A 9,395-nucleotide genomic window follows, 5' to 3' on the forward strand; every position below is an offset into this window, starting at 1 on the left:
ATCGGCAGTTCCAGAGGCTACCGGAGACCTGGAACTCCACGTGGGTCGTGCGCGCTGGGACCACCAGATTAGGGTGGCAGCGGCCACGCGGTGTGGAGCGTTTGTATGGTCTGTGCAGAGAGGAGAGAACAGGGATAGACAGACACATAGTTGACAGGCTACAGAAGAGGCTACGCTAATGCAAGGAGATTGGAATGACAAGTGGACTACACGTCTCGAATGTTCAGAAAGTTAAGCTTACGTAGCAAGAATCTTATTGACTAAAATTATTAAAAATGATACAGTACTGCTGAAGTAGGCTAGCTGGCAGTGGCTGCGTTGTTGACTTTGTAGGCTAGCTGACAGTGGCTGCGTTGTTGACACTACACTAATCAAGTCGTTCCGTTGAGTGTAGTAGTTTCTACAGTGCTGCTATTCGGGGGGCTAGCTGGCTAGCTAGCAGTGTTGATTACGTTACGTTGCGTTAAAAGAACGACAATAGCTGGCTAGCTAACCTAGAAAATCGCTCTAGACTACACAATTATCTTTGATACACAGACGGCTATGTAGCTAGCTATGTAGCTAGCTACGATCAAACAAATCAAACCGTTGTGCTGTAATGAAATGAAATGAAAAATGTGATACTACCTGTGGAGCGAAGCGGAATGCGACCGGGTTGTTGAGTGCAGAAGTTCTATTCAATAGACGTTGGCTAGCTGTTGGCTATCTAGCAGTGTCTCCTACGTTAAGGACGACAAATAGCTGGCTAGCTAACCTCTGTAAATTAAGATAATCACTCTAAGACTACACGCTCTAAACTACACAATTATCTTGGATACGAAGACAGCAAAGACAACTATGTAGCTAGCTAACACTACACTAATCAAGTCGTTCAGTTGAGTGTAATAGTTTCTACAGTGCTGCTATTCGGTAGACAGTGGACGTTTGCTAGCTGGCTAGCTGCTGGGCAGATAGCAGTGTAGACTACGTTAGGACGACGAAATACGAAGTTGCAATAGAAGTGCTGACTGTTTCACTTTGTTGTCCTTTTTCTTTTCCTTTTTCTTTTGTCCTTATTTTATATATATATTTTATATTTATACTTATTTTTAATATGAATCAGTCGGTCCAGCTCTGACGAATCAGAGCAAGCCCCGGGCCCAGACTGAATGGTTGTACATAAACACATCTACGGAAATGTGTGGAGCAGAAAAAGACCCGTCTTCCACCTGTCAATCTGGAATAGGCCTGAAAGGAGACGATTAGCGATATACAGGACCCTTCAGAGAAGAACTTGCCAGGTCTTTCAATATTGTAAATGGAGCTAAAGGGGAGTTCACAAACACAATTGATTTAGTTTTTCCTGAAGGTCATGATGCCCTGTTGCCTAGACTGCTTTCCAGTCTGGGATGAACAATATTAGATAAAAACATTTATCTGTCTATGACAAACATGTATTTGTATATGATGCCCACTAGTGGGCAAAGCAGGAAAAACAGGCCTCAATGGAAACTGGTACAGAAAGTCCATATGCAGAAATGTTATCCAACCAACTTGCTAAAATTACAAGTGTGTGTTTATGTATGCACAGGACAGATTGGAGACAGACAGAGCAATGATTCACATTTTATATTTATAATTTTACATTTTCTTAAATATCTATGATAAAAAAGCCCCACCCCTTGCACATTCATGATGATATAGAACTGAAGCTGAGCCCTTAACTCCCCACCATGGTATAAAATCAAAAAGAAGATTGACTGATTGATACAGATCAAGAAAAAAAGAGAAATTCTTGAGTCTTGCAGAATTGTGGGTGGAAGGAGCAAGGATGGTTCACTGGGCTGTCCTGAATCAGGGCTAGGGGTGACAGGGAAGGATGGGGGATACAAATATTGGTTAAGGGTATTGTCATTGATATAGGGAATGATGTTGGGAGGATAGAGTTAAGAGTGGGTAAATGGCTCTAGTAGATGTAATCCAGGGTTGGGCAAGTGTGGTTCAAATGTTCCACGGTCCGGTAAGTGTGGTAAGATGGCTATAGGTAGGAGATGGATGCATGTCCCAGGGTTGAGTTGCGTCAGGGGAGTTCCTCAGAGGTTGTGGTTGTTGAAGATGATTGTAGGGCGGTCTGGGATTCCTTCATTCTCCCTCCAATTAACATCCCTGTCAATGTCTAAATTAATCCTGGGAAGAGGTGCTGCAGGAGCAGGACGGCTCCCACCACCATGATGCCACAGAAGAACAGCACCAGCCAGATAGGGAAGGATCCTGGGACAGTGAAGATACAGGGAGAGAGAGAACAAAGGAGGGTGAAGGAAAAGACAATACTGCTCACAATGCTAAATCAATGCTACCAATTCAAACCACTTACTTCGGTTTCGTACCGTGTGCATCTGACAGCGGCTGTCCACAGCCACACTCAACATGGCTGCCTCGTTGTTCCCTTTGAGGCTCTGGCCTTTGGGAGTGTCAGGCAGGAAAGCCAGATCGGTCACCACAATGCCGTGGGACTCCTGCACATAGTACAACTTCTACAGAGACAATGAGACAAGATAAATAGGGAGTTACATAGGGATAAGCTAAGACAGCTAATTATTTGTGTGTGTGTTTGTCTACCTGTAGTGAAAAGGCGACATAGATTGCTACTGATCCCGTCACTGTCCCAAGGCCGAGAAAAGTTCCAGAGTCACTGTGGAACACAGCGAGATTTTTTTTTAAAGAGCCAGACTCCTGGTTAACAGGGAAGAACAAATATCTACAACAATTACATTTACTCAGGGATAGGCAGTATACCGTATTGATGCACAGACAAGTTTGAGTTTACTCCACCTTCTGTAACGGTATTTCAATGTTTGTTTTGTTAAAATGTGATACGCCACTCCGTTTTTTGAAAATAGTTTACTCCGCAACTTGAGTCGTCTCTCTCCCCCGTCACTGAAGGAGCGCAGTTGCTGTTAGACCACAATATCATTTGCCGACAGTTCACTGCATGGTCACTGCAGCAAAATCGTTTTAGCCGCTAATGCAAATCGCTAGTTAGCTAATAAATGTACTGAGTTTGAGCAAATGTAGCTAGCCAATACAGCCCGATACCAGTGCTGGTGTAGGCCTAAATCAGCATGTTGTTTATGCAACAGTATTTTCTAAATCAGAGAGGAATAGGCAAAGCATGAATATATTAGCTAGCTACATGAAGTAAGAGAAACTTCTAATGTAGCCAACGTTTACAGGGTTCCATTCCCATGGGAAACACTTACCAACAATTTGGTTCCTACCCTGTCACAATAACACCTCCAATTAGTATTGAAATTCCAAGTTCTATGAACGCTTGCTTGGCTTTTTCATTCATTGACCTGTCAAATAGTGTATTCAAAGTGCCCACTATTACATTCTAACACTCACCAGACAGTTTTAGGTACACCCAACTAGTACTGGGTTGGACCCCCTTTGCCTCCAGAATAGCCTGAAATATTTGAGGCATTGATTTTTACAAAAGGTATTGGAAATGATTGTTGATCAATTGGTGTCAAGGGACCTAATGTGTGCCAAGAATAAATTCCCCACACCAGTACACCACCACCCTGTACCATTGACACCAGGCAGGATGGGTCCATGGATTCTGCTTACATCAAATCATGACTCTGCCATCAGCATGATGCAACATCAGTCATCAGACCAGGCAATGTTTTCCCACTCCTCAATTGTCCAGTGTTGGTGACTGCGTGGCCACTGGAGCCGCTTCTTCTTTAGCTGACAGGAGTGGAACCGGGTGTGGTCGTCTGGTACAATTGCGCATCCATGAGTTGTGCGTTCCGAGATGCCATTTTGCACACCACTGTTGTACTGCACTGTTATTTGTTTGTCAGAGTTGCAAGATTCTTGCCATTTTCCCTTCAACCTTTCTCATCAACGAGCTGTTTCACAGGACTGTTGCTGACTGGATTTCTTTGTTTGTCGCACCATTCTCAGGTAAACCCTAGACAAAGTCGTGTGTGAAAAGCCCATAAGGCTTGACGTTTGAGATACTGGATCCAGCATGCCTGGCAGCGACATTCATACCACACTAAATGTCACTCGCTTTGCCCATTCTAACATTCAATCGAACAGTAACAATGCCTCAATGCAGGCCTGCCTGCTTTATATAGCAAGCCACGTAACTCACTGTCTGTAGGAGCAATCCATTTTTGTGAATGGGGTGATGTACCTAAAACTCTCCAGTGAGTGTAGAATAATCATTCTATTTCCATGATTCCAACACCCAAGAGTTTTGATCTAAATCGCAATACTTAGTTAAAAATAAGGCTTTGATTTTTTTTGTGCATATTGTGTGCACCTACGTGGCAGTGTGGAAATGGTAAAATTAGACAACTTTTGGTTGAAGTTTGATTGTACAGAACAGAGAAAGCCCCTTTGAAAATCACTTCAAATGTATGTGTAGCCACCCTAGGATCATGCACAACTAACACAAAGCAGATTTAGAAATGTTACTATTCAAAAACATATCATAAATGTGAGAAATATTGTGATATGATATTTTGTCCATATCAGCCCTACATTTATGACACAGTAACGTCACAGAGAAATACCTGCAATGAGCAGTTACTCAAACCTTATCAGAGATTAACAAATAAGGCTCTTTCTCAATTCATCTTTGCTCAATTCCTCACATCCTTTCTGATTTGCCTCCTCAAAATGCATCGGAAAAGAAGGTCTGAGGGGAGGGACCTTTTCCAATTCAGAAGGGGGGGCAAGGAAAGATTGATTGAATCCTAGGGGTCATCTCCATCCTCCCTCACCTGACAGCCAGGGTGGAGATGACCTCAGTGCCGCAGGGGTTCGTCAGCATGGGTAGGAAATTCTGGCCGTCCCATTTAGAGAGGTAGCATTGTGGAGGTTTTCTGTCTCGTTTGTGGGGGATCTGGACGGTGTAGAGCCTCAGGGTGTCTTTCTGGTCCTCGACTTTTCCAAACCTAAACGGGAGAATGAAAAAACATATGTGGTATGCTAGTGTGGCTATTGGATCAGAGCTATATGTCGGTGATGTAACAGGGTATATGAAAATTTGTAGGAGAAAGGGGTATGTGCTTGCCTGCAAGACATATAGCGGTATGACTTTGCTGCTATCTGAGGCATCTTCTCATGCCAACAGAGGCTCATGGCTAGCTGGTTGCCACTCCATATACTGCAGGCAAAGTCCCGGCCCACCGTCACAAGGTGCTACACAGAAACACAAAATAACACACACACAGGTCAGAAAACACTTACCAGTTTAGCTTGCACATTATGTTTATAACCTTCTCATTACTGTGATTCCAACACAGACAGACATCGAGGTCATATACTTATTAGCTGTTTAGTACCTTGTTATTCGGACTGATGTCCAAGTCTTCAATTTCCCCCTCATGGGCTTTGAAGTCCAACTTCTCTTTTAAGGAGGGGTACTGGTGAGAGAGCAGAGGCATTACAGTCAAGTTCAAAACCTGCACAGTAACAATTGGGGAGAAGTCGCAACATGGCGGCTATTTTGGCATAACTTAAACTCACCTCCCACACTCTGATGTGTCCGTCTGTCCCGCCAGTCAATAGGAGGCTGAGATCAGGACTGAACCTCACACACTTCTGGAGGGGGTCCTGGGGGTTGAGGTCCGACTGCACCTCCCCAAACGTTTCAACAGAGATCTGGGTGGTGTTATCATTCATCTCAGACACATTGCCCCTAGCAGCAGCTCCCTCACTACCCTTACCCCCTTTCCCAGCACGTCTCCTAGCTGCACCCTGCTCACTGCTACCCCCTGCTGGAAAATAAGGGGCATAGTGATGTGTTAATGTAAGGGAGTGTTGCCCAATCATTCTCCAGGGGACCAAAAGGGATGCACATTTTTGTTTTTTCCCCCCACAAACATACGTGATTTAAATAATCAAAGGCTTGATGATGAATTAATTAGATGAATCGGGTGTGTTAGTGCTAGGGCAAAAATAATTATGTGCAGCCCTTTGGGTCACCAGGACCAGGATTGAGAAACACCGATGTAAGAGATTAAAATGTAAGATAGGAATGATGTTACAGTAAATATATCTGTAAAGATCATTTGAACTTTGTGTATGAAGAGGTTTATAAAAGTGAATGGCAGGTTTTTGGGGGTGTCCCTTCCTTACAGTCTTTGGCTGCGGCCTTGCCCCTGGGCTGGCGTTGTCTGAAGCGCATGAGGCTGCATCTGCCGTCCTGCCCTGCGGCGATCACGTCCCCGCCTATTGCCAGGTTCATGGTGGCACGCGTGTCTGTGTCATGAGAGTGCACCAGGGTGGCACAGTGCTGATCTCCTACCAACTCCAAACCCAGGAAGTGCTGAAAAGACAGTCCCAATTTAGCAAATACTGTACAACATTACTCAGATGTAATTAGATCAAAATAAATGCTGAATCACAATGTCTACAATGTTTCTGCATTTTCACACTTACATAATACATGCAAGGTAAAAGGGTGTGAAGACAGAGAAGAGACTAGAAATTGAGAGATTGTGCCGATAGAGCAAAACCATTACATGATCACCTAAACATTCAGTAGCTTACCACTGCATTCTTTATGCCTGTCTTGGAACCGCCTCCCCCTCCTGCAGTGATCACCCATCCTGTTTTGGGGTCCACTTTGATTGTGTAGAGGGGGAAGGGGGCCCTATACAGGTCTGGCATCCTCCGTTTGCCCATGGCTCTTGAAGGAATCAATCCACTTCAGGGCAAATTCCTTGTCTGTAGAAACAAATGCATGAGTACTCAAAATACAAGACAAAAAACTATAATTACACAATAGTAGCTAGATTCTTGCTTTTAGCAATGCTGGTGTATTTATATACACTAGTGTTGCTTTCAATTGTATTTGGTTGCACAAAACAGTCCGTGGGATTCCAGAAGTTAAATATAATTTTCGGACAATTTAGGATGCTGCACCCCCTTGGCTGAACACGGTTTGCAACATCCTAAGTAGACCGAAAATGGTGGTGGAAAATTGTGTATTAAAGACAGTACACATATTTTTCCTGTTTTAGAAGATCCTGACCCTACCATTACAGGTGTTTACACTGAGCTGGGAACACAATCATAATTACATTAAGACTGTATGGAGCCGGCGTGAGATTTGGGTCAGAAAACGTACCTCAATGCAGGGATGGGATATGCCACTGTACTCCAAATTGTACCTTTATCCACACTGCTCCATTGAGAGGATACTGCTAGTTTTCCTAGGAAATTGCCATTTTTGGCTTCATGCTAGCTGAGGATGAAAAGTGCCGTTTTCTGGGAAAACTAGCAGTATTTCAATCTTCTCGATGGAGCAGTGTGGATAAAGGTAGCATTTGGTGTACAGTGGCATATCCCATCCCTGCAATTAAGTAGGTTTTCTGACCCATATCTCGCGCCGACTCCAAGGTGTGTTAATGTAACCATGATTGCGTTACGACCTCCGGTGCAAACAAGAGTAACTGTAGGGATGGTATCTTCTACCTGTCAAGCCTGAGGCGCTTGCTACATCGTTTGCTAACTAACTAGAATAGAACAGGTGTTGTTATTTTAATGTTAGCTCGCTAAACATACCGTCGCGAAAGTCTTGTTAGCTAGCTAGCTACATAACTTGAAATCTTTGCAATTGTCACTGCACAATAAATCTGTACAAGGCAGTTTAATTAACTTGCTAGCTAACTCGCCATCTAAACTTTTAGCATGCCAGCCAATCATTAACGTTAGCCAATTGAGCATGAATGGTGCACTGGGTAGTGTATGCTCATGTATTTGAGGTCTTGCAAGCCCATGTGTAGCAAACTCTACCTGTGTAATCTGCTCCGATTTCTCTTCTGTTGCCAATTATTTCAATTAGTTGGCTATTATTCCCATTATGAGCTGTCACTGGCTGCACATATATAATGAAAATAACGCTAAAGTTGCTACTAGCTAGGTAGCCAGCTTGCTACTTCCCTACATACACGTCAGCAGCGTGCAATCTGAGCGACTACGTCATTAAAGACGACGCTGTACGTACACTGTCAAAAAAACATTTGAACTAGCCCTAGATAGACCACACCCCGTCGTTTCCAATGGGCGAAAAGTAATCATAGTGGGCAGAACAAGCAAGGTGGGCAGAGCCGAGCACGAGTTAGCGAAATCCTATTGGTGTGTTCTAGCCAACATTTGCATATTTCCGTGAGGTAACGTCTACTCTGTGGAGTGTGCGTGTGCAATAACTCAATTTGTTCTTGCGCTACTAAACAACGCATTTTTATACATGTATTTTTAACTTTGGCAAAGGGTAAAGTCTACAAAACGTGGTCCACTCTGTTCATAACAGATTCTAGTTTGGGGAACAGAAAACTGTATTAAGATCAAAATCCAAAATCCATCTCACTCCATCTTCTCCCACTGCCAGCAACTAGGCTTCCTCTCATAACCATATTTGGTGGTGAGCGGAAATGCCAACCGGAGGCTTCAGATTTATATATCCGGTGAAACATATATCTCATTTTTCTGTGACACTGTATTGATTTAACTGTATTGTTGTTGTTTTTCTAAACACAATAAACATTTTAATAGCATTGCAAAACAAGAGACAAATATTTGCAAACAAGTGTTTTACATAGATGTATTCTATTCTACATAGAGCTAAAACCTTCTGTAGATCATGGACAGCAGAAAATATTTGCACAGGCCTATATTGGCCAAACAATGTATTGATAATAACACTTTCCTCATGCAAATAATATGTTTTTCTTTGTCCTCTGTGGCCAATGCCATGGAAAACAATATGCACATCTGATGTTCTATTCTGATTCTGCCCAACAGGGTCATTCAAATAGTTACAGTGTATTATTGGATTAATCACATGAGAGGGGTGATGAAAAATATGGTCTCTCTAAAACAATAGTGATACTGAGAGCATGATTGTGATATTGTTATAGGACAATGTTCATTTATGAATCTAGAGAAAACCCTCACCTGATGAGAGACATGGTTAGACACAATAAACAGGATTCATTTGTCACTCACCCATCCCTTGCCCATTTCTACTGGGAAGAGATCATTCTGAAAACCGGACTTGTATAATCCGCTTTAGCAAAGCAATCAATTGTTATGCCTCTGAATAAAATCATGACATTACATAATCATCTGTCAACTGTTAAAGGATGTACCCTAATCCATTGCCTCCCATAATCTGTGTCTAATTTTGCACGCCATCTTCATCTGTCCTACCTCAGCCTTTACTGGTGGTAAAGAGCACTGTTTCATCATTATTGTTGGCTGTTCTCTGGGGAAATCTGTCTCTCCACGGTAACATCAGTCTTGGGATCCAGCAATTAATGAATCACTTTTACAGAGTGTTACCTACAAGCCTCATCTATTTCAATGGGCTGCATCGAGGCACATATCGG

General features: G+C 43.0%; 1 protein-coding gene across 3 annotated transcripts; it reads right to left on the minus strand.

The window, feature by feature from the left end:
- Positions 1-1,593: 1,593 nt before the first annotated feature.
- LOC123996502 (prolactin regulatory element-binding protein-like) lies at positions 1,594-7,992 on the minus strand. Of its 3 annotated transcripts, none has more exons than XM_046299878.1 (10): positions 7,801-7,992; positions 6,553-6,729; positions 6,139-6,328; positions 5,527-5,774; positions 5,343-5,423; positions 5,072-5,199; positions 4,779-4,952; positions 2,599-2,671; positions 2,354-2,513; positions 1,594-2,250 (listed from the first exon to the last, which is right to left on the minus strand). In XM_046299878.1, exons 2-10 carry the CDS (start codon positions 6,685-6,687, stop codon positions 2,156-2,158), a joined length of 1,284 nt encoding a protein of 427 aa, XP_046155834.1. In that variant the 5' UTR covers positions 6,688-6,729; positions 7,801-7,992; the 3' UTR covers positions 1,594-2,155. The 3 variants fall into 3 exon arrangements, with proteins under 3 accessions (XP_046155834.1, XP_046155832.1, XP_046155833.1); XM_046299876.1 differs by having other exon boundaries at positions 5,527-5,777; XM_046299877.1 differs by lacking the exon at positions 7,801-7,992 and adding an exon at positions 7,570-7,704 and having other exon boundaries at positions 5,527-5,777.
- Positions 7,993-9,395: the final 1,403 nt, after the last annotated feature.

The sequence above is a fragment of the Oncorhynchus gorbuscha genome, linkage group LG15 (genome assembly GCF_021184085.1).
Source record: "Oncorhynchus gorbuscha isolate QuinsamMale2020 ecotype Even-year linkage group LG15, OgorEven_v1.0, whole genome shotgun sequence".
NCBI lineage: Eukaryota > Metazoa > Chordata > Actinopteri > Salmoniformes > Salmonidae > Oncorhynchus > Oncorhynchus gorbuscha.